The sequence below is a fragment of the Enhydra lutris genome, unplaced genomic scaffold (genome assembly GCF_002288905.1).
Source record: "Enhydra lutris kenyoni isolate GAN:26980312 unplaced genomic scaffold, ASM228890v2 scaffoldscaffold41, whole genome shotgun sequence".
NCBI classification, from domain to species: Eukaryota; Metazoa; Chordata; class Mammalia; order Carnivora; family Mustelidae; genus Enhydra; species Enhydra lutris.
The window spans coordinates 498325-525147 of NW_019154125.1; the positions used below are offsets into that span (position 1 = coordinate 498325).

Consider the following 26823-nt stretch of genomic DNA (forward strand, 5'->3'; position numbering starts at 1 on the left):
AACAAACAAAAAAAATAGAATGTGATTAAAAACCTGAGTTTTTATTTGTAGAATCTTCTAGGTTCTCAGCATTTGAGGTGGCTAAATTTTGGTCTAGAGATACAACAGCCCTCTTATCTTCATATGTTCTTGCATCTGGGTTATGGTAGGCATCTATATTTTGTCTGTGCATCCTATTCAAATCAGCTGAGAGGGAAAAATAAGCCATTTATTTCAACACATACACTTTTGTAATTAGCATGCTTAATACATTTTCTTAAAGTAGAGAATCAGAGAGAAAACAACAGGACAGAGTTGGAATAAATCAATGGTGTCTTGGTGCCCTGAAAATAGAAACAGAATTATTAAAACTTCTAAGATTTTCAAAAAATAACTTATAAAACAAACTCAAAATCAGTAGAGAGCTTAAGAATGTCAGTAGATCTTTGACAACTCATAAAAACTATATTCATATCTATGTTACCTAAGAAGTTGGCATCTCTTTAATACAGAACAGCAACAATTCAAAACAAGTCATAGTGAAATTTCTTCAACCACATTAGTATTTGTTTTTTTTTTTTAAAGATTTTATTTATTTATTTAACAGAGAGAGATCACAAGTAGACGGAGAGGCAGGCAGAGAGAGAGAGAGAGAGAGGGAAGCAGGCTCCCCACTGAGCAAAGAGCCCGACGCGGGACTCGATCCCAGGACCCCGAGATCATGACCCGAGCCGAAGGCAGCGGCTCAACCCACTGAGCTACCCAGGCACCCCCACATTAGTATTTGTAATGAAAAAATATAATCATGTACTGCAGAGTTTTAAAGTATATCCATAAACTCTTTTGATGGTCTTCCCTTAAAAGATGGAGTTCAATTCCCCTCCCTTTAAGCATAAGCCAGAGTTAGTAACTCACTTGTTATGAATAAAATATTGCAGGATGATGGCATATGACTTCCAAGACTACTTCATAAGAGACATTATGGTTTCCACTTTGCTTGATCTACTGGATCACTAATTCTGAAGAAAGCCAGCTACTCTATCATAATGACACTGATGGAACCCTATGGAAAGGCTCCTATGACAAGGAACAGACGTTTCCTGAGCCATGTGAGGGAGCCCTATTGAAAATGGATTCTCCAGTCCCAGTCAAGCCTTCATATGACTATAGCCCTAGGAGCCATTGTGGACCCCAAACTCATGAAAGATCCTGAGACAGAAATACCCAGCTAACCCATTCAAAAACTGACTTACAGAACCCCAAGATAATGTCTGTTACATTAAAACATTACATGTTACATAATATGTCACAAAGCAGTAGATACCACATACAGATCACAAAAATTTGAGCACAAAGAATCAGGTAAAACAACAAGTCAATCTTAAAAACAAGCTGTAACAAAATAAAAAATAGTTCTTCTCCACAAAACAACTGGGATAATAAGGGACTAGCTGAAACCACAGAGAAACTGATTGCAAAAAGAACTGCCAAGAATTGGTAAGGCAAAAGTAGCTAGGTGCTCCTGCAATCACCACCAAATCCTGGGATCTAACTGGATATGGAAGATAAATGAAAACAGAAGGATGATGATAAAGTTGAGGTCATGAACTAACAGCTGTGGTCCCTAAAGTCACCAAATTACATTAAAAAACTCAAATAGGAGATCACTATCTCATCATCCAATATTCACTAGAACAGCGTAAGAGCACTCCATATAAATGAGAAGTCACTATAAATAACAATACATACAGTATTCTTCCATTTTCTATTAGAAGAGTATGGTATATCAAGCTCACTCCTTCTAAGATGATAACCTGAGCTCTGTTACCAAATTAATGAATGCTCAGGGAATGCAATCTCATTTTGATATTCACTTAGACAAACCATAAATTAAGAGATAAATGTTCTATAAATAAACAAACACATGAACATGTTTTACTTCACTGTTGTGATTATACACAGTCCTCTCAATGTCAATAAGTGAATGTATTTATGTAAAAAGAAAGTGATGTCAGCAGAGTGTATAATTAGTTAAGACTATCAGATTAAACAATCACAACTCCATATTGCTACTTATTGGAAAACACTATCAATCAAGTAGTCACTTCTTGTCTGTCTTTCCGTGAGGTGCTTTGAATAATAAAAGGTTTAAAATCAGCTAAAAATCAAAATTAAAAAAGGCACTTTGGTGAAGAGTATAATTTGCCAACTGCAAAGATGCCACTGAAAAATGGCATTTATTTAAAATGTATACCATAGCATTTAATATAAAATTACTAGCATTACAGAATAATTCTACAAAGAAGAGAATAACAAAAGAAAATATTACAGATTAACAAATGGAAAAATAGTCCTACTCTCTGAACAATTTATAAGACCAGGACTAAATCATGTGATAGTTACAGTAAACAATATTTGAAATTTTTTCACTCCTTATTTATCTTTTTTTATAAGCCTAAATACTTTGAAATTAAAATTTTATTTTTTTAAGATTTATTTATTTAGAGAGACAGCAAGCATGCACATGCATGACCTGGGAGAGGAGCAGAGGGAGAGAGAGGAGAGAAGGAGACTCCTATCTGAGCACAGAGCCCACCACGGTGTTTGATCCCATGATCCTGATACCATGATGGTGCTCAATCCCATGATACTGATATCATGATCTAAGCCAAAATCAAGACTCAAACAATCAACTGACTAGCCACCCAGGCGCCCCATCAAATTAATTTTGTGAGTTAGCTGTTGGTTGATGGAAAATACCAAAACATTTTAAGAAAATGTCTGAAAATATTTCTATAGACCCAAGATTATTCAGCGATCATGACTGATTATACAAACTCTTCTACAAGTCAATTCAGAGAGCTAACGAAAATTTCCAACCCTAATTTGACTAATAACACATATTTCAAAATTAACTTAAAATATACACACTTAAGATCACAGTCTCTAAGGCAAATGAAAATCTAACTGGTGACTTATAAAATAAATCTCATGAACTTAAAAATATTAAAATAACAAAAAGTATATTCTCTGAACAAAAGAGAACATATACTAGAAGTGATCAGAAGAAAGTTACCTGGAAAATACGCAAATATATGGAAATTTTAAAAACTCAGGTCTAAATAATAGGTCAAGGGAAAATCACAAAATTAGAAAAGTTAACTGAATGAAAATGAAAATACCACATATCAAAATGTGTGCTACAGTTAAAGCTATACTCAAAAGGAAATTTATAACATTTTTATTTATTAAAAAAAAATTTTTTTAAAAAGGAAGAAAAAGAAAATTCCCTGCCCAGATGGCTTCACTGGTAAATTCTAGCAACAAAACAGGAAACTTTTCCCTACTCCTGTTGATGCCAGGATGAAAGAGCAGCTCAACATTTAAAAAATTAGTCAATGTGGGGCACCTGGGTGGCTCAGTTGGATGAGCATCTGCCTTAGGCTCAGGTCACGATCCCAGAGTCCTAGGATTGAGCCCCGTTTCAGGCTCCCTGCTCACCAGAGAGTCTGAGCTTCTCCCACTCTGGCGGCCTGCTGCTCTGCCTACTTGTGCTATCTCTCTGTCAAATAAAAAAAAAAAAAAATCTTAAAAATATTAGTCAATGTAACTCACCATGTATCAATAAAGAAAGATGAAATTATCACTTCAAAAGATGTAGAAAAGCACTTGACAAAATTCAACATATAATCACGTGAAAAGTATGAGAAGGAATAGAAGAGAATGTCCTAGACCTGATTACAGAAATAAATCTACAAAAAAACCTATAGCCAACATTACACTGAATGGTGAAAAGACTGAATGCTTTCCACCTAAAATCGGACAAGACAAGGCCATCTGTTCTCATGATTTCTAAGCATTGTACTAGAGTTCCAAACAAGTGCAAAACATAAGCAAAATAACTAAAAGGTAGGGAAAGGAAGGCAATGTAAAGGAAGAAGTGAAACTGTTTGCTAATAACATGATTGCCTACATTAAAAAATCCCAAAAAACCTACAAAAAAAAAAAAACTACTAAAACTAATGCATTAAGCAAGAACACAGAAAAATCAACTGTATTTCTATACACGAGCAATGAAGAAATGACTACTGATAATTTTAAATGTATTATTTAACATTTAAAATAGCATTAAAATACATGAAATACTTATGGATACAATTAACAAAATATATTACAATACCTGAAAACTGCAAAATACTGCTAAAAGATGTAAACTAAGAGTTAATAAGCAGATAAATATTCCACATTCATGGATCAAAAGACTCAATATAGTTAAGATGCTGGCTGTCCCAAATTGATCTTTTTGTAATTGAAATCTCAATGAAAATCCTACCACACTTTTTTGTTGAGGTTGGCAAACTGATAGTAAAATTTCAATGAAAATGGAAGGGAGGGAAGTCAAGTAGACAAAACAATCTTGAGAAAGAAGAATAAAGTTGGGAGACTCACACTTCTCAATTTCAAAACTTACTACAAAGCTATAGTAATCAAGAGAGTATGATATGGGCATAAGGACAGACATCTAGATCAATGGAACAGAACATTAAAGGGTCCATAAATAATTTTGTAGTCAACTGATTTTCAACAAGCGTATCAAGGCAATTCAATGTACAAAATGTTCTAAAATTGACTTTGTGATTGTAGCACAGCTCTGTGAATATACTAAAAACTGCTGAACTGTATATTTTATTTTCTTTAAATATTTTATTTATTTATTTGTCAGAGAGAGAGAGAGTACAGGCAGGGGGAGCAGCAGGCAGAAGGAGAAGCAGGCTCCCTCTAAGCAAGGAGCCCAATGTGGGACTTGATCTCAGGACCCCGGGATTATGACCCAGGCCAAAGACAAATGCTCAGCCAACTGAGCCACCCAGGTATTGTATATTATAAAGGGATAAACATTCCATGGGAAAGGAGAGCTCATTAAATTAAAATTTTAATTTCTCATTTAGAACACTGTGCTAGATTACTGAAGATGTTAACATCATGGGAAGCTAGGTGAAGGGTACACTCTATATCTTTGCAACTCTTCTCTAAATCTTGAATTATTTCAAAATAAAAACTTTTTTGTTTGCCTTTTTTAAAACCACAATGAGATGTCCTACCTACTTAATAGAAAGGCTAAATACAAGGGCTGATGAGAATGTAATGCAACCAGAAATCTTGTGCTTTGCTGGTAAGAATGCAAAATGGCACAACCACTTTGGAAAATGATCTAGCAGTTTCTTACAAAGTTAAATATACACTTACTTACTATACACCCCAGGAATTCCATTCCTATGCATGTAGCCAGGAAAGATGAAAATTTATGTGCACGTAAAGACCTGAAGGTAAATATTTATAACAGCTTTATTTATAACCGCCTGAACTGTGAACAAGCCAAATACCCATCAACTGGTAAAAGGATACATAATCACGATACCTCCACGTAGTAGAGTCCTATTTAGTAATAAAAAGAAGTAAACTACAGACACATACAACATGGATAAACCACTAAAACTAAGGAGAAAAGGACACAAAAGGCAAAACTATTTTGTCAGAATGCAGATCAGAGGTGTTGGCAAGGGTTGGGTAAATTGGAAATGTTCTGAATCTTGATTGTGACAGTGGCTCCTGGAATCAGTTGTCAAAACTCACTGAATAATACACTTTAAAAGTGGTGAATTGTGTCATATGCAAATTGTGTCTCAATAATCAACATAAAAACAAACATAAATCTAACTGGGGCAAATACTATCCATAAAAGAAATACAAATACTAAATCAAATATATGTGAAGAAACATTTAATCTCACTATTAATCAGTTATAACTAAAATACTTCTGCTGTCTTTCAAATTGGTTAGGTATTTTTTAATTTTATTGATTTTTTTGGAGTAGTTTTTAAGAATTTTAACATATGATAGATTCATGTAACATCACTATCCCTAAAATCAATTTTAAGAATATACATGTATATAACCTTTAGAAAGGGGCTTCTTTCACTTAGCGTAATTTCTTTGAAGAGTCTTTCAAGTTATTATGTGCATCAATAGTTCATTCTTTTAATTGCTAGGTAGCAACCCATGGCATGAATGTACCACAGTTTATTCATTCACCCATTAAAAGTCCTTAGAATGTAGTTTGTTTGTTTTATGGGAACTTAAAAAGAACTTTAATGAAAAAAGAGCTAAGAAGAGAAACAGATTTTTAAGTGTCACACAAATAATAAAAACGAGAAATATTTACTTTAAAAGGGAGGGTTGATGCAAAAAAAAAAAAAGGTTGGTGCTATTCTAGTCATCTGGGTAATAGATTTTAATATTTATTAATAACTACTTCCCCTTATAGACATCTTCCCCAAAGAGCTAAGGATAAACATTAAATTTCCTTAATTTCTTTGCAATAAAAGATCAAAGATAAAACAGGAGTAACTAGAGAAGCCAGCTGCCAAATTAAAGTGGGCCAACAGAAAGTACAGAAATTATATGATCTTGGTCATTACACGAAGTAAACAAGAATACAGATCTTTACAACATGTTTCAAATAGAACAGATAAATCACATTCCTTCCCTTCCCTCCCTCTCCAAAACAGATCAAGTCACAAACAGATAACTCTTAAGCGATGAGTTTACCTGCTTTGAAAATACCATTTAAAAAAGAGTTCCACTGTATTTGATAAAATAGTATACTTTTCTATCACATGGCATGACTGTCGCATTAAATAAGCAAAGTAAACATTACTGCTAAAAATGAAAAACACAGAAAAGTCTGCTTCATTACTATTAGGTCAAACAATTCTAAAACAGTATTTTATAATTCAATAATCCACATTTATCCTACTCCCTGCCACCAACTAAACACATACAGAACAACATCATTGTATTGCATGAACTGGAAATAATCTTAGAGGCCAGCTTGAAAGTCCCAGAAAATTATTCTATTCCAGTGTTTACCAAAGTTTCAGGCATTTAAGTACCTCCTTCCCAGTAACTACTATGTTTCTATCAATTCACAATTTAAATTCACTATAGTAAAGACTTGACTAGATGCTTATCAATCTCATATCTTCTTCCTAGGCACTATAATTAGATCTCCTTATAATTAGGTCTGAATATTGGAGCAAAGAGACCAAGCAATATCCCTTCCACCTCTAGGCCAGAACCCCCACAAAACTCTCAACTAATTCTCCCACCACTAAACCCTGTTTGGCTGCTATAAGTGAAGGATTTCAAAGTGGATGAATGATATAAGAAAAGAGCCCTGAATTCCTCAGTCACCTCTTGGAGGAGACCCAATCAAAGAGCATCAGAAAGAGACATAAGTGAGAAGTAACTTTTACAGCCTTAAGCCTTCAGCCACAAGCTTCTGATAATTAGGGGGTGTTTGTTAAAGCACGTTTTGTTAAATGCCTGAACTAATTAATACCTGTACTTTAAAAGGAAATATTATAGTACTACCCAATGAAAAACCAGTTTTTTTTAATATATATTCAAATCAACATTTAACTTTTAAGATAAGAAATGTTTATCTATGTATCATCTAAAATCACCTCATCTATAAAAAGAGTAAGAGTTCTAGTCTTCAAAACCATGAACAAAGTATGAGGTGAAGATAGGAAAGGAACAAATCCTTTGGGAAGAAAAGATGTATCTTAGTAATTTAAGTGGGTCTCAAATACATCTTTTTAAAAAGCCATCTTTAACAAAGCAAAAGCATATTATTTAAGAACTCTTAATAACTCAATAACCAGAAAGTATTCTGACTACATCCCTCAACTATCCCTATAATAATGTGTAATACTTGAAGAACAAAATGAAATCTACATTTTTACCATTTACTGGGTTTCTATTATTCATTTCTCTATTCTAATAAAACAATTTTCAGAAACCTATCTTTGTCTATTTTTATCCTGATCTAAAAGTTAATCAGAGACCAACCCAATATATATAACAAGTTGTATAAGACCTTTTTTTTTTTTTTCAAAGAGCTGGCTGTTGTTGTTTTTATCTCAAACATTTTTTTTAAGAGGGGGAGAGAGAGTATGTGAAAGTTGGGTGGGGGTCAGGCAGAGGGAGAGAGAGAGAGAGAGAGAGAAAGAATCTAAAGCAGGCTCCATACCCAGCACAGAGCCCAAGGTGGGACTCGATCTCACAACCCTAAGATCATGACCTGAGTTGAAATCAAGAGTCAGACGCTTAACCGACTAAGAGACCCAAGCACCCCTCTAGATCAAATATTTTTGAGAGTACATAACTTAAAGACAAATTAATATGTTTCTGCAACCTACCAGGAAGTTTCTGAGATCTGGTCTTTATTTTTCCATGGAGTCCTTGCACTGTGCAGGTATATGGCATCTATGAAATACTGCACCCCACAACTATTTCAAATCACTTATTTTAAATATGTCTTACTAGTTTAAAAAAAAATTTAATAAGAGTTTTGTTATTTTTACCAGGATGTTTTTTAAAAAAAATCTAACTACTGGTTTGGGTAAAAACCTGTCAACTAACATGAGCTTTTCTCTGCAATTGAATTATTATCATTAGAGGATGAAAAAACATGTAATAAAATTAAATGAATACTCCAAAAAAAAAAAAAAAAAGACTTTCTAACCTGTTATTATATGTATTGCAAAATATCTCTTTTGCATTAAGCTATATAAAAAGAGACCTTGCCTTACAGGCTATGATACTCACTTCTACCCCCCGCCCCCTACCATTCTTTTAAAATTTTAAAAATATTTCAGTTTCTTTTAAAAACAACAGATCAATGGAAATAACGTACTTATCAGATTTCCTTTTGCATCTCTCAGAGGAGCACCACCTCCACCTTTTCCCCAGGGGTTGTAACTTCTCATTTCAGCTTCTAATTTAGCTTCATATTCTTCTTTTTCTTCACGTTCTCTCTTCCTTCTTTCTTCTCTTTCCCGAATCTTGTTAAGAAACATTAGTATTAACAAGTATTCTGATACAAAAAGTTTAGTTTTAATATTAGTTATTTTTCTTATTAGAGAAAAAAACTGGATTTTTTTCTTTTTTTACAATCTGCCTCACTATAATTTGAAATCACAAATCTATGGAATACCCAATTTAAAAACACTTCCTTGGCTAAAATAAATAGCTGTTGGTCCCTCTTATCATTGCTTCTAGAGTGCTTTCCAGCCACTGATGCCAGCTGTAACTGAACAAATTCTTCCTTCCCACCAACCTCTACCCGAGCTATTCCTTCCTAAACCTCACTAGTTGCATGAGGACCAACAGGATCTCCCTACTTCCCTTTTTCATCTATCCTGTTATGGGACCTGACCAGCCATAAACTACTCCCCACATCTCACCAGACCTACTCAGTTTACCCTTGGCAAACTCCATTCCCAGAAGTCAAGAGGTTGAAGGTTCAAAGCTATTCAGAGAATTCCAGGCTACTTTAAGTACAACTTTATGAAAGCATACAAAACGGTCTTTTCATCATCAAATAAGCACAGGCTGGTCTCTAGGAATGGATGGCAATGAAAAAGTATCTATGTTTTGGAAAGTTACTCTTAAAATCATAACCACAGAGGCACCTGGGTGGTTCAGTGGTTTAAGCCTCTGCCTTCTGCTCAGGTCATGATCTCAGGGTCCTTGGATCGAGCCCCACGTCGGGCTCTCTGCTTGGCAGGGAGCCTGCTTCTCCTTCTCCCTCTGCCTGCCTCTATGCCTACTTGTGATCTCTATCTCTCTGTCAAATAAATAAATAAAATCTTAAAAAAAAAATCACAACCCCCCCCCCACACACACACAAGTCATAACCACATCCATGGAAAATTTAAGCAACCACCCCATCAAGGCTAAGAAGTCATCACATACATGAAATAAAATTCTAGAGTTAGGCAATGTAGTTTTGCCAGTGGTGTTATTAATGCTCATTTGAAAACAGATATAAATTCAATCTTTTATTGTAGAAATCTACCATCCAAAAAATAAAGTTGTAATTCTACCATTTAAAAAAATCCATTTTCAAGGAGGCTGCCCATGTAAAATCTGAACAAAAAGAGCTTTAGAAAAAAATCCAAGTGGAATTTTATAGAGAAGTACTTCAGATGGACATATACCCGCTAAGAGTTCCAGACTCCTCTCAGAGATATGGATACTCCCCCAAGAACCCCATATATTTGATATAATTACTTTTAAGCAAACTTTCTTAAAATATTACAACCTACAACAGAACCCATTATCCTCCTCCCTAAAAATGTTCTACTTTTTTCTCTTAGTTCATATTCATAGCCTCATTATTCTTGTAGACTACAACATTCAGAATCATCTTCAAGCCCCCTGTTCTTTCTCATTCCCTCTATCTAAGTCCTATCAATAAATCCCAGAGTTGTCTTCTAGATGTCCTCCCATCTTCCCTATCTAGTAAGGGCCTCTTTACCTCCTGTCTGGACTGCCTCAATAGTCTACAGAAAACGTTTCTCTGCCACATTTTTCCCAATCATATACATCACAACTAACTACCCCTCTAAAACTTAAAGGTATTCACATCAACTATTCTTTTCATTCTCTGGCTTAAACTTTCTTCCCTTAGGCTCTCTGTAACAGGATAAAACTGAAAATTCCTTATTAGTTAATCCTTCACAATCCAGCACACTATAATACTTCAGCCCCTCTCCCACACTGACTTCCATTCCCTGAATATGCCAGGAATTTAAAATTTATTCATTGTTTAACATGCAGTTCAAGTATCAACAACAAATGAAGCCCTCCTAACTGCCAGGCATTTATTCTTAACCTGTGCTTCCAAAAGTATTCTAATCTAGCTGCACCAAAATTTATCATAGCGAAATATAAATGAGTGGTATTGCTTCTCCTCTGCCAAGCTGAGTTCTAAGGAACCACTGAGCTAACACATAAAATGTTCAACATTAAATGAATGAACGAATACAATGAATGAATGAATGAATGAATACCTGTTGCTGCAAAGCTTCTTGGTAAGACTGAAGTGACTGTTTTGAAGGCTTTGGTTTATCTTCAAAAAACAATCCTGAATTTACTGCTCGATCACTTGTAATTTTCAGTTCATTCTGTCCAACCACATTCCTATATCAAGTACACAATAATTTTAATCCATCTATGACAAAACAAGACATTTCTCCTCTGAAATAGTATACTGTTTAAGCAGATTTAAAAACATGGAAAAATGTTTCCCTGCAGGTCAAGGAGAAATCCTTAAGTAAATGTCCCCTTACTAAGCTCTCTCTACTGTCTCTGTTTCACAATTAATGGAACTCCCAAATTTATTAGATCTATTTCTTGACCCACATGACAGATACATGGGGGTAAAAACTTGCTGATAATACATCAAGCAGTACATATATGACTTATGCACTTTTCTGAATGTAGAGAAATAACAATATAAGTCTCCCAATATCATAACTAGTAATTTATTTAATAAATGTACTCTAATATAAAGTAATAACTTCTTAGCCATTTCAAGAATATTATTTGGGACAGACAGTAAAAAGTCTGTCCCAAATAATATTCAAATTTTTGAAAAGCCTGCAAAAAATCAAAAAAGGAAAGTTTAAAATACATTATGGTTACATAAATCTCAAGCAAAAAAGTGCTATTTGTCTTAAATACAGGAATGCAGCCACTTTGAAGAAAGTAATACATTTAAAAATCTGAATTACAAAAGATAAACTCAAGTATTAGATTTATAATAAAACTATATTATTAAAGAGACTACAGGAGGCTTCTCATCTCCAAAAATATCCTCATTTCAAATAATGAGTTCCTTTTGTGTATCTAACTTATCCAATTTATTTACAATCTTCTATAAGGATAAACAGATATGTTTATGTATACTGTCTCACTGGATCATGAGAGGATAAAAGGAAAGATGAGGATGGGGATGGGGTGGCTGGGTGGCTCAGTTGATTAAGTGTCCAACTCTTGATTTCAGCTCAGGTCATGATCTCAGGGTCATGAGACTGAGCCCAGAGCTATCTGTGGAGTCTGCTGAAGATTCTTTCCCTCTTCCTCTCTGCTTCCCTCCCCCCACAAAAAAAATTTTTTTTAAAGAAAAGGGAAGATGAGGAGAGCCAGAGCAAATCATTCCTAAAAGATGTTAACTTTTTCTTTTTTTAAAAGGTTTTATTTATTTACTTGTTAGAGAGAGAGGGAAAGAAAGAGCGTACAAGCAGGGGAAGCAGTAGACAGAAGGAGAAGCAGGATCCCTACTGAGCAAGGTGCCCCATGTGGGACTTGATCCCAGTACCCTGGGATTATGACCTGACCGAAGGCAGATGCTTAACTGACTGAGCTACCCAGGCATCCCTGTTAGACTTTTTAAGAGGAAGGGGGCTCTGCATGTGCGAATGGAAAAAGGTTGAAAGGGGTCATTTAAGACCAATCTCTCAAAACAAACTGGCTACAAATTCCAAAATCTAAAAGAACTTACCAAACTCAACACCCAAAAAAAAAACAAAAAATCCAGTCAAGAGACGGGCAGAAGACATGAACAGACACTTCTCCAAAGAAGATATACAAATGGCCTACAGACTCATGAAAAAATGCTCCACATCACTCAGCAGCACAGTAATAGAAATCAAAACCACAAGGTGATACCACCTCATACCAGTCAGAATGGTTAAATTAACAAGTCAGGAAACATCAGATGTTGCTGATATTGTAAAGAAAAGGAAACCCTCTTACACTCTTGGTGGGAAGGCAAACTGGTGTGGCCACTCCAGATGAAAGTATGAAGTTTCCTCAAGTTAAAAATAGCACTAACCTAGGACCCAGCAATTGCACTGCTAGGTATTTATACAAAGGATGCAAACACAGTGATCCAAAAGGGCACCTGAACCCTAATGTTTATAGCAGCAATGTCCACAACAGCCAAACTATGGAAAGAGCCTAGATGTCCTTCGATAGAAGAATAGATGAAGGAAACGTGGCATATACGTGAGTGTGAGTGTATATATATACACACACGCACACACAATGGAATATTTTATCAGCCATAATAAAGAATGAAATCTTACCAGTTGCAAAAATGTGGATGGAACTAGAGGTATTATGCTAAGCAAAATAAGTCAGTCAGAGAAAGACAAATACCATATGCTCTCACTCATATGTAGAATTTAAGAAACAAAACAGATGAACATAGAAGGGAAGGAAAAACAAAATAAGAGGAAAACAGAGAGCAAGGCAAACCATAGGAGACTCTTAACCATAAGAAATAAACTGAGGGTTGCTGGAGGGAATGTGGGTATGGAAATGGGAAAAACAGGTGATAGGTATTAAGGAGGCCACTTGATGTAATGAGCGCTAGGGTGTTATATGCAAGTGATAAATCACTAAATTCTACCCCTGAAACTAGTAATACACTACATGTTAACTAAATCAAATTTAAATAAAATGTTTTCTAAAATAATTCATTCTTTTTTATGGCTGAACAGTATTTCATTTATATAGATATAATGCATTTTATTTATCCATTTATGGACATTTGAACTGTTTATACTTAGAAGTATTACGAATAATACTGTTACAAACATTCACATATAAGTCTTTGTGTGTACAGATATTTACATTTCTCTGAAGTATATACCTAGGAGGACAATTCAAGTGATGTCTGATAAGCATGTTTAACTTCTTAAGAAACTGCCGTTTCCTAGAACAGCTTTCTACATAATGATTATGTATGCAGCAATGCTGCTAAAACTATTAATTTAATATTTTATCAGCATTTAAAAAATAAATAGAAGAAAAAATACATAAAATTATACTTTTTTTCTTTTTTTTTTTTAAAGAGACGTTACAGATTTTACTGATGATACTGATGGCTTAAGACCAGTAGAATCTCTAAAACTCTGCCCGGCTTATGAGACCTGGGATGGAAATTGTGCCAAAGGTGATTCTAAGTGTTGGGTAAAGTTGGAGCAGTGATTCCTCAGCAAATGAAGGCTCCTCTTCCTCTCCTCCTTTTTATCCATCTTTCTCTGGTGATTCAGAGCTCTTACTACTTAGATATCACCCAGACCTTGAAGTGCACCAGAGAGAAGACAGTCAAATTTATTGACATGCAAGAAAAGAATGTACAAAGAGGTTATTAAGGACAATGGCATGCAAATATCAAAACTGGAGAAGTGGATGACAATGTCAAAGTTATAGGAGATAATTTGGTCTTTACTATATCCGCAGATGCCCATCAATGGATCTCCTAATTTTTGAGAAGGGAATCTGTGATATTTTGAGAATGTGAGAATTTGATAAAATCTACTTTCATTGCAGAAACATATGTATGAATGTGTATATATATATATATATCATACACACACATAAATTATACATACAATATTTCAATGGATTTATATAGCCCCTCTGAAACCTACATACCTCATGTTAAGAAATCACAAACATCCTTTTCAGCTCTGAAGTTCTTTAATTTGGTCCTAAATAAGACCCTGCTGACCAAAAAGACAATACTTTGTATAGGTGGCAAACGTTGGTTTACAAAATAATTATAACCTCTTCTGTTATCACAAATCATTACAATGTAATTTTGATTTAAGTTGCCTAAAGTGTGGCAAAGAGTTAAGGCTTTGCAGCCAGAGAAAACTACTTTAAAGATTTTTTTTTTTTTTTTTTTTTTTTTTTTTTTTTTTTGTCAGAGAGAGAGAGGGAGAGAGCAAGCACAGGCAGACAGAATGGCAGGCAGAGGCAGAGGGAGAAGCAGGTTCCCTGACGAGCAAGGAGCCCGATGTGGGACTCAATCCCAGGACGCTGGGATCATGACCTGAGCCGAAGGCAGCTGCTTAACCAACTGAGCCACCCAGGCGTCCCCAGAGAAAACTACTTTAGATTTCTACCTTAACTGCTTATTCAGGGAGGACTGAAGCTGAGCTACAATTTCTTCAGCTACAAATATTGATACATATAATGTATAATGCATATAATGACATGACAGTAGCATATACTTACTCTATAAACTGAAATTGCTGCTATTATGATAATTATTGTTTTAGTAAATGTGTATCTAATTTGAACAATTAAAATTCTAAGGACAAGTCATCCAGCAGTGAATAGTTTTGGGGACTGAATGGCAGACTTACAAGTCCCTTTCCTATAACATTTTTACCTATGAATTCAGCTGTGTTAAAGAAATAAAACATTGGAAAAATGACAGATCATGTGCACATCGAAAGAGTTAACAGAATCACGGGTTCCTTCCACCTCTAATTAGGCTAAAATGCTTGGAAATAAAAATAAATACATTAGGAAATAGTTTGTAAGAAATTAAGAAAGTAATTCCACTATTTAACTGTTACTTTATATCACAATTTTACACTTTGTAATGTGGCATTCAGAAAAACAAAATAGAAAAAAAAAGACAACTTAAAAAACAACTATACTGGGGACAGGACTCACAACTAACAGTAAATGGGTATGAGGGATCTTATGGAGGTGAGTGTTCTGAAACTGGAAACACTTCCCAATGGCAAAGTAGGGACCTCTGAAAATCTGTTACTCCATTTAAGTACTGAAAACACTGTTAAAAATTGCCAAAATGGGGCACCTGGGTGGCTCAGTGGGTTAAAACCTCTGCCTTCAGCTCAGGTCATGATCCCAGAGTCCTGGGATCGAGCCCCGCATCGGGCTCTCTGCTCAGCAGGGAGCCTGCTTCCTCTCCCTCTCCCTCTGTCTGCCTCTCTGCCTACTTGTGATCTCTGTCTGTCAAATAAATAAATAAAATCTTTAAAAAAAAAAATTGCCAAAATCAACTTTTTTATAAGTTTGAAAATTAATGTAAGGCTTGCAACAATCCAAGAAGAGTTTTAAAAAATGAAAAAAAGAAAAATTTTCATTACGAACAACAATCTTTATGGCATGTGAATCTGTCCCTTCCCATTCAACTTCCGCCTAGCTCTACTGAAACCTTAAAATCCAACAGCCTGCCACAAATGGCAGCTGTAAAAACCGGCAGCACTGCCACTGGAAATGCAGAACAGGTTTGGAGCTCCCCCAAGAGCCAATTTCTAGGAAAATGTCACTTTTGACCTATCTGGCAGCTCCCTGGAAAAGCCTGCCTTTATTTAAAGCATACTTAGAGCTTGCTCAGTATAAATATTCTTATCATGAAGTGTTTGTAGAAAACAATCAGCAGGGGTGCCTGGGTGGCTCAGTGGGTTAAGCCTCTGCCTTCCGCTCAGGTCATGATCTCAGGGTCCTGGGATCGAGCCCCAAATCGGGCTCTCTGCTCAGCGGGGAGCTTGCTTCCCCCTCTCTCTCTGCCTACTTCTCTGCCTACTTGTGATCTCTCTCTGTCAAATGAATAAATAAAATCTTAGAAAAAAGAAAAGGAAAGAAAAATCAGCAGCAATTGTGCAACACTGCAGTCATCTGTGGCAGCAAAACCACTGGGGTAAGCAAAGGCCTGACCAATCCCTCAAAAAAAAAAAAAAAAAAAAATCAAAAGAAAAATTAGGGAAAAACATAACCACTTGAAAAACTAACATATTCCTATGACTCCAGAAAGCCACATGCATATGCAGAATTAGCAGATATCCAGAAGAGCTGTGAGAACACCCTGATCTCTCACTTCTGCTGGTATTGAGGCTCTATGCTAGAAGAAGTAAAAGCTAAAACAGAGATGAAAATTGCTGGAATATTGTCCTGAACATGCCCCAACACAAACACAAAACACTCAACAAAGAGTATTACAGATTTAAGTATTTTGAGGAAATTTAAGCCCTTTAAGGAAATCTCTGTCCAGTCATGACCTAATCATTAAGCTAACCCAGAAGAGGCATCAGTAGCCATATATGACAAAGAATATAAATTTTATAGAATTAGTTCACAATAGTTACTTTAAAAAGAGCCACACTGACAAATAGCAACAATAAGCCTTAGGTAAGGAGAAAATCAGGTTTCTACAGTTGCCACATTTCTTTTTAAATATCCAGTTTTCAATAACAAAAATATTTATATGAGACTAGCAAAGGAACAGGGAGGTATATACAATAAACAGGAAAAAGAAATCAGTCAATACAAACTGTCCTTGAGGAAACCTACCTGTTGGACTTGCTGGACAAAGACTTTAAATGAGGTATTACAAATACCTTGGAAAAACTAAAGAAAACTGTATCTAAAGAATTAAAGGAAAGGAGAAGAACAATGTTTTACCAAATAATATCAACAAAGAGAAATTATTTAAAAAAAAAGATATTACAGAGTTGGAAAGTACAAAAACTGAAAAGATATATTCACTAGAGGGTCTCAACAGCAGATTTTAGCAGGCAGAAGAAACAATCACTGAACCTGAAAATAAGACACTTGAGATTATCCAGTCTAAGGAAAAGAAGGGAAAATGCTGAAGAAAAATGAACAGAATTTCAGAGACCCTGGGGGACACCATCAAGTATACCAATATACACATAATAGGAATCTCAGAAAGAAAGGAGACAAAGAAAGGGACATAAAGAATGTTTGAATAATAGCTGAAAATTTCCCAAATTTGATGAAAAACATTAATCAGCACATTCAGTAGCTCATCAAATTCTAAGCAGGAAAACTCAAAGATCCATACACATACACTTTATAGTCAAACTGCCTAAAGACAAAAGGAGAATCTTGAAGATAGCAAGAAAATAACAACTCATCATGTATAAGGGAACTTCAGTAAGATTAACAGCTTATCAGAAACCATGAAGATGAGAAGGCAAGGAGATGACATTCAAAATGCTGACAGAAAAAGAATTTTAACTAAGAATTCTATACCCAGGAAAACTATCCTTCAAAAATAAAAGCAAAATTAGAATATGAAAGCTAATTAGGCCATTCAGTAAAAACTCAGAGAAGTCATCACTAACAGACATGTCCTATAATACTGAATGGAGCACTTAAGATTGAAATAAGGGACACTTGACAGTAACTTGAGTAAACACAAAGAAATAAAGAACATCAGTAACTAACTATACATACACAAAGATAAAAGATATTAAAAATATGTTTTTAGTGTATATTCCTCTCTAACTTAAAAGACAAATACACAAAGAAACAAAGGAACTAGAAAGGAAAAAAAAGAATTATAAAATTGTGTTGACAAGTTTAAGTGTATAAAGATGTAATTTGTGTGATAACAATGGCATCAAGGAAAAGGGAAGGAAAAATGGAGAAAAAACTTTTTACTATTTTAAATTAATATTGACCTAAACTCAGTTCTTTTAAATTAACACAGTAATTTTAATCTGTAACAAAAACAAAAAAGCCCACAAAAATAATAACTAAAAGAGAATTAAAAAAGGAATGCTATAAAATATTTGGGACGCCTGGGTGGCTCAGTGGGTTGGGCCCCTGCCTTCGGCTCAGGTCATGATCCCAGGGTCCTGGGATCGAGTCCCGCGTCGGGCTCTCTGCTCAGCAGGGAGCCTGCTTCCGTCTCTCTCTCTCTCTCTGCCTGCTTCTCTGCCTACTTGTGATCTCTCTCTCTCTCTGTCAAATAAATAAATAAATAATCTTAAAAAAAATTTGATATAAGGGCACCTGGGTGGCTCAGGTGTTTAAGCATTTTTTTAAAAGATTTTATTTATTTATTTGTTAGAGAGAAAGAGAGACAGCGCACAAACAGGGGGAGCAACAGGCAGAGGGAGAAGCAGAAACATCCTCCCTGCTGAGTAAGGAGCCCGATGTGGGACTCAATCCCAGAACCCTGGGATCATGACCCAAGCTGAAGGCAGACGTCCAACCAAGTGAGCCACCCAGGCATCCCAGCATCTAACTCTTTAACATGTCCGGCATCAGCATCAGGCTCTGTGCTCAATGGGGAGTCTGCTTCTCTCTCTTCCTTTCCTTCTCCCCTTCCCTGGTTGGCAGGTGCATGAACATGCTCTCTAAATCAATCAACCAACCAATCAATAAAATCTTTGAAAAAAATATTTAACATAAAAGAAGGCATTAATAGATGAAAAGAAAAACAAAAGAGTTGGTTTTTTTTAAAAAGCAAAATAGCTGACAAAAATCCTATCTTAATAAGAATTGAACTATACATAAATTTAGGCAGAAGCTAGCAGAAAAAGGTGGGCCAGGGGACAAGGCGGGGGGGGGGGGGGGGGAGATAGAGGGAAACAACCAGGATGCAAAAGTATGCGTCTGCAGAGACAGATTTTAGATTCAAATACACAAACTGAGGATAAGACATGGAAAATTATATAGCATGCAAGCTAAAAAAACAAAAAAACAAAAAAACAAGAGTAGCAAATTTATAACAGAAAAATACACTTTAGGTCAAAAGCCATTAGTAAACACAAAAAAGAATCTCTTATACTGTTAAAGGGTCAACTTAACATTAAGACATAATAAACATACATATACATAATTACAGAGACTTAGCATATAAAAAGCAAAAACAGAAGAGAACAGAGAAATCAAAAATAATAGATACTTCAATACTTCACTTCTAATAATAGATAGGACAACTGAACAACTACATAGAAGATCAACAGGAAATACAGAAAATAATACTATAAGCCAACTAAATCTAGACACACTGATGGAATGATCCACTCAACAACAGGACAATACACACTCTTCTCAAATTTATACAGAATTCTCCAGACCATATGTAGGTTATAAAACAAGCCTCATTAAATTTAAAAGGACTGAAGTCATACAAAGTATGTTCTCCAACTGCAACAGAATTATACCACAAGTGAGTAAGAAAAGAAAATTTGAGAAATTCACAATTTTGTGGAAATTTTTTTTTTAGATTTTATTTATTTATTTGACAGAGAGATAGTGAGAGCAGGAACACAAGCAGAGGAAGTGGGAGAAGGAGAAGGAGGCTTCCTGTGGAGCAGGAAACCTGATGTGGGGCTCGATCCCAGGACCCTGGGATCATGACCCAAGCCAAAGGCAGACACTTAACGACTGAGCCACCCAGGTACCCCAATTTTGTGGAAATTAAACAACACACTCTAAAGTAACCAACAGATCAATGAAGAAATCAAAGGAGAAACTGGACACAGGGACAATCCTCTCACATCTTCAAAGCCCTTAAAGGGCTCAGCCTGACAGAAACTTGGGGCCAACATCTCACCTGATGTCTGGTCCCTCTTCTCCCCCTGGGAAAGTGAATAAGTGCTGTCCTGCTTATGGCTCTACTATTTGTGCAATTCTTTGTCACCCACATCACTAGGCCACCTTAACATTTTGGTGGCCCTATACATGAGGACTGGACACTGCTTACCATGATCCATCTCAACCAGATCTCCTTGTCAACCAATATTAATTGAGTCAAAATTTTCATTTTTAAGAGGACTCTGTGAGATCTTGAGCATTAGGAATTATTACTAAGTGTTGGCTGATTTCCCATGGCAGGATCAAGCCCCAGTACTGGGCTCAGTCAACAATCAGTGTATCGACCACTGGAGGGACAACTCTTCTGGGTCCTTCCACAGTCTTGGGACCATCAATCCCTTCCCCTCACAGGGGACCCTGAGTTTGGGCGATACCCTTTCCCTCTTGGGCTTGATACTGGTCAGGGTTTCATCTTCTTGGAATGCTGGGTCAAGATGTCTCCCTTCATGATTTTTCCCTTTGTTCCAGTCTTCGAAATCTCCTTTCTCCTTTTCCTAGATTTCCAGATAGTCAATACCATGTCTACCCTTCTTAAGGAATTGGAAAATACTTTGAAGTGAATGAAAATAAAGAAACAACATATAAAATGTCAGGGATGCAGCTAAAATAGTACTCAAAGGAAAATTTATATTTATATACACTAAACAAGACACCAAATCAATAACCTAACCTCCCACCTTCAAAAACTAGAAAATTTAAAAGCAAACTGAAAGAAACAAAAAGATCAGAGAAGAAATAAATGAAATGGAAATTAGAAGCACAAGAGAAAAAAATCAGCTAAATCAACAGCTAATTCTTTAAAAAGATCAACAAAATTGACATAAGTTCAGCTCGAATGACCAAAAGAAAAAGACTAAAATTACTGAATTCAGGAAAAAAAGAAAGAGTATCACTACTGACCTTATAAAAATTAGAAAGACTGTAAGAGAATACTATGAACAACACTATCCCAACAAATTAGATCATCTTAATGATGTAGATAAATTCATAGAAAGATACAAACTACCAAAACAGACACAAGAAAGAGTTAAATAAACTGACATCAGGTAAAGACACTGAATTAGTAAAATAAAAAAAACAAAAAACTAACAAACAAACAAAAACTACCCACAAAGGAAAAACAAGAGCTAATTAATTTCCTGGTAAATTCTACCACAATGAAAGAATTAAAAACAATCTTTCACAAACCCCAAACAGAAAATGGAGGAATACTTTCAACTAACTCTATTAGGCTAGTACCATCCTGATACCAAAATCAGACATGAACGGACACCTGGGTGGCTCAGTCAGTGAAGCACCCAAGTCTTGGGTTTCAGCTTAGGTTGTGATCTCAGACTTGTGGAACTGGGCCCCCCACTGGACTCCACCATCAGCTCACAGTCTGCTTAAGATTCTTCCTCCCTCCTTCTTCTCTCTTCCCCCCACTCATCCACTCTCTCTCAAATAAATAAAAATTTTTTTAAGAAATCTGACATGAAAACAAAACCAAAGAATAATATCACTCATAAATATAGAGACAAAAGTCCTCAACCAAAAATTAGCAAACTGAATAATCCAGCAACACATAATAAGGAATAGTACTTCATGACCAAGTGGGATTTATCACATGAATTCAAGGTTGATTTAAGATCTGAAACTAATTAACATAATACACCATATTAATAGAATAAAGAACAAAAACCTCTGAAGCATCTCATTAAATGCAGAAAAACCATCTGGCAAAATTCAACTTCTAATTTAGAAATATGTTGAAATATGTTAAAATTCCAAATACCATTTATGATCAAAACAATCAACAAAGAATAAAAGGAAACTTCGTCAATCTGATAAAGGTGATTACAAAAAACCTGTAACTAACATCATACTTAATGGTTATAAATGCCTTCCACTTAAGATCAAAATAAGATAAAGATACCCACTCTCATAAGATCTATTCAACATTGTATTGAAGGTTCTAAGCAAGACAATTAATGAAGAAAAAGAAATAAAAGGTGTAAGAAGGAAAGGAAGAAATAAAATTATCCTCATTTACTGATGACATAATCATGCATACAGAAAATGCTAAGAAATCCACTAAAAACTGTTAAGAGTTCAGCAAAGTTGCAAGATACAAGATCAATACACAAAATTCAAATGTATTTCTACAAACTACCATGAATAATATGGAAATGAAATTAAGAGAACAATTCCATTCACAACACCAAAGAGTATTAATACTTTGGAATAAATTAAACAAAAGTTAAATAGCCTAAAAGTTACAAAACATTGTTGAAAGAAATTTAAAAACCCCAAATAATTTTAAAGAAATTCCACATTCATGGATTGGAGACTTAATATTGTCAAAATATAAGACTAAACCATAAGGAAATAGAAAGTCTGGAAAAACCTATAATTAGTAAGGAAATTGAATCATTAATCAAAAATTTCCTGACAGAGTAAAGCCACAGACCTGATGGTTTCAATGGTAAAGTCTACCAAACACTTAAAAGAAAAACTAATATCAATCCTTCTCAAACTTCTCCAAAACCCTGAAGAGGAGGGAAGACAACCTAACACATGCTGAGAAGCCAGCTTTACCCTTATATCCAAACCACACAAAGATGCTACAAGAAAATTACAGACCAATATTGCTTGTGTCCACTGATGTAAAAATCCTCAACAAATACTAGCAAGCTAAATTTAAAAGCCTATTAAAAGAATTAAACACAATGGTCAAGGGAGGATTTATTCCTGGAATACAAGGATGGCTAATATATAAAAATCAATCAATACTATATACCACATTAACAGAATGGAAGAAAAAAAAAACATATGATCACCTCAACTGATGCTGAAAAAGAATAATAAAATTCAACAATCTTTCTTGATAAGGAAACTACCTCAACATAATAAATACCATATTTAAGAGACGGAAAGCTTTTCCTTGAAGTTCAGTAACAAGGCAAAGTACCCATTTTCTCTACTTTTATTGAACATAGTATACGAAGTTCTAGCCAGAGCAATTAGGATAGAAAAATAAGTAAAAGGCATCCAAATTGGAATGTAAGAAATAAATTTCTGTTCATTGTTGACATGATCTTATACAGAGAGAACTCTAAATCCCCCACACAAAAAAATACCTGTTAGTAAAACAAATTCAGCAATGGTAGGATACAAAGTTAACACAAAAATCAGTTGCATGTCTATACACAAACAATAAATAATCTGAAAAGGAAATTACAAAAACAATTCCACTTATAATAGCATCAAAGAGAACAGAATATTTGATGCAATATAATAGCATCAAAGAGAACAGTGGTGAAAGACTTGTACATACACTGAAAACTATAAAACATTGCTGAGAGAAATTAAAAAAGACAATAAATGGAAACATACCCCATTCGTGGATTAGAAGAGTTAATACTGCTAAGATGTCAATACTACCTAAAGTGATGCACACATTCAATGCAAGCCTTATCTAAAACTCAATGATTTTTTTTTGCAGAGGAGACACCCTTACTGTTATTTTCTCAAGACCTCAAATAGCCAAAAATTTTTGAAAAAGAACAAGCTACAGGACTCATACTTCCTGATTTTAAAACTTACCACAAAGCTACAGTAATCAAAACAGCATGGTACTTGCATATAAAGAGACATATATAACAAATGAATAGAGCTCAGAACTAAATGCATGCATGCAAAGTAAAATAATTTTTGCAAGAGTGCCATGAACATACAATAGGAAAATTGCAGTCTTTTCAACAAATGATGCTAAGAAAATGATAGTCACATGTGAAAAATGAAGCTGGGCCCTTAATAATGCTTCATACCAAATGGATCAAAATCCTCAATGCAGGCCAAAAACTATAAAACTCTTAGAAGAAAACATAGGGCAAAATCTTCACAATTTGGGGGCGCCTGGATGGCTCAGTGGGTTAAGCCTCTGCCTTCGGCTTGGGTCATGATCCCAGTGTCCTGGGATCAAGCCCCACATCAGGCTCTCTGCTCAGTGGGGATCCTGCTTCTCCCCCTCTCTCTCTGCCTGCCTCTCTGCCTACTTGTGATCTCTGTCAAATAAATAAATAAAATCTTCAAAAAAAAAAAAAAAAGCTTCACAGTTTGGTTTTGACAATAATTCTTGGATGGGACACCAAAGACACAACCAAAAAAGAAAAAAAGAGGCAAATAAAACTTAATGAAGATTAAAATTTTGTGTGCATTGATAGTGTTGCTAGGTACTATCAACAAAGTAAAAAGGCAACACAAAGAATGGGGGAAAATATTTGCAAATCATTTATCTGATAAGGAATTAATATCCACAAAAAAAGAGAACTCAAGATTCATCAACCAAAAAACCAAACCACCCAATTAAAAAATGAACTATGACTTGAACAGACATTTCTCCACAGACAGACAAATGGTCAATAAGCACATAAAACTTCAGTCAACAACAGTAATTGTAAGGAAATGCAAATAAAAATCACAATGAGATAACAATTCATATCCATTAGCATGGCTCTTATCAAATAAAACAAAAATAACAAGTGTTGGTGAGGAGGTGAGAAACTGTAACCCTCATGTACAGTTGATGGGAATGAAAAATAGTACTGCTGCAGTGGAACACAGTATAATGGTTACCTGATAGGTAATTACCATATGATCCAGCAATTCCACTTCTGGGTATATACTTTAAAGAACCAAAAGTGAAGTCTAGAAGACAAACTTGTATACCCATGTTCACAGCTGCATATTTGCAAGAGCAAAACATGGAAGCAACCCAAGTGCCTATTGATGGATGAATGGATAAGCAAAATGTGGTATCTACATATGAGGAAGTATTATTCAGCCTTAAAAAGGAAGGAAATTCTGACTTATGCTACAACATGGGTTAACCTTGAAATATTATGATAAGTAAAATAAGCCAGACACAAAAAGACGAGTTACATGAGACTTGACTTCTATGAGGCATCTAAAGTATTTGAAATGACAGAGACAAAAAGGGGCAGAAGGAGGGGGAAATAAGGAAATGTTGTTTAACAGGTATAGAGTCAGTTTTACAAGATGAAAAGAGTTCTAGAAACAGGTGGTGGTGATGGTTGCACAACAATATGAATGTACTCAATACCATTGAACTACACACTTAAAATGCTCAAAATGGTAAATTTTATGTTATGTGTGTTTTACCACAATAAAGAAATTGAAAAAAAATTAAGGCAATACTGAGCAGGTCTGCAGATTCCGTATAATGTCTACCAAAAATCTCAACTGACTTTTTATGTAAATTGGCAAACTTATCCTAAAATTCACATTGAAATGCAAAGGACCTGCAGCAGCCAAAGCAATCCTGGAAAAGAAAAACAAATTTGGAGAACTCACACGTCCCCAATTTCAGAACTTACTACAGCACTATGATAATCAATGCTCCTGGCATAAGGATAAACACACAGATCAATGGAATAGAATACAGAATCCCAGAAACAGAATCACAAAAATTAGTCCAGTGGATTTTGACAAAGATGCAAAAGTAATCCAATAGAGGAAAAGTAATCTTATTAACAAATAATGCTGGGCACCACTAGACACCCATAGGGGGGGGGAAAAAAAACCTTCAATCTAGGCCTCACATCTTACCTAAAAATTAACACAAAATGAATCATGGACATAAATGAAAAACTATAGAACTTTTAGGGAAAGGGGGAAAAAAAAAAGAAAACAGAGAAAATCCTTGGGATCTAGGCCTAGAAAAAGAATACTAGATTTGACACTAAAAATACGATCCATAAAAGGAAAAATTGATAAATTGGGCTTGATCAAAATTTAAAAGTTTTGCTCTATACAACACCCTACTCAAAGGATAAAGACAAGTTTTAGACTGACAGAAAATACTTGCATACCAAATATCTGACAAAGAACTAGTATATAGAATATATCAAGAACCCTCAAAAACTCAGTAGAAAAAAACAAACAAAAAAAACCCTCCAATTTAAAATGTGTAAAAAATAGGGCGCTTGGCTGTCTCAGTCAGTAGAGCATGCAACTCTTGATCTCAGCGTTGTGAATTCAAGCCCCATCGTGGGCATGCAGACTACTTAAAAAAATAAATAAGTAAAATAAAATGTGTAAAAAATATCAAGAGACATTTCATCAAATATATGGCAAATAAATACATGAAAAGATGTTAAGCATTCTCACTATCAGAGAAACGTAAATTAAAACCCCAATGATGTATCATTACACACCTATCAAAGTGGCATAAACAAAAGTCATGACACCAAATGCTGGTAAAAATGTAAAGAAACCAGATTCTGGATACACTGCCAATGCAAATGTGAAATGGTACAGTCTCTATGAAAAGTTTGGCAGTTTCTCATAAAACAAAGTTGTGACTACCATATAACCCAACAATAACACTCCTGACCAATTATCCTAAAGAACTAAAGGCTATGTTCAAAACCTGTACACGAAAATTTACAGCAGCTTTATTCATACTAACTTAAATGTCCTTCAATGATGAAATGTTTAAACTGTGGTACAAACATACAACGAAATGTTACTTAGCAATAAGAATAAACAATTTATACATTCAACAACTGGATGAATCCCAAGGGAATTATGCTGATTTTAAAGAGTAAACTCCGAAAGGTTACATACATGATTCCATGTTTATGTAGCATTTTTTAAATGGTATTAAAGAAATGGAGAACAGATTAGTTGTTCCTAGTGCCTATGGAGGGAGTAGGGGCAGGAAGAAACTAGGTGTGGCTGAAA

General features: G+C 35.0%; 1 protein-coding gene across 2 annotated transcripts in view; it reads right to left on the bottom strand.

The window, feature by feature from the left end:
* Window positions 1-26823, bottom strand: part of LOC111155467 (centrosome and spindle pole associated protein 1) — a 135622-nt gene that overhangs the window by 42201 nt on the left and 66598 nt on the right. The window contains exons 15-17 of one of the 2 annotated variants that reach the window (XM_022515631.1): window positions 10902-11031; window positions 8741-8888; window positions 34-186 (exon numbers count right to left, since the gene is read on the bottom strand). In XM_022515631.1, the coding sequence (XP_022371339.1) occupies window positions 34-186; window positions 8741-8888; window positions 10902-11031 (431 nt within the window). The remainder of the gene's footprint in view (window positions 1-33; window positions 187-8740; window positions 8889-10901; window positions 11032-26823) is intronic. The other variant, XM_022515632.1, reaches the window with a different exon arrangement.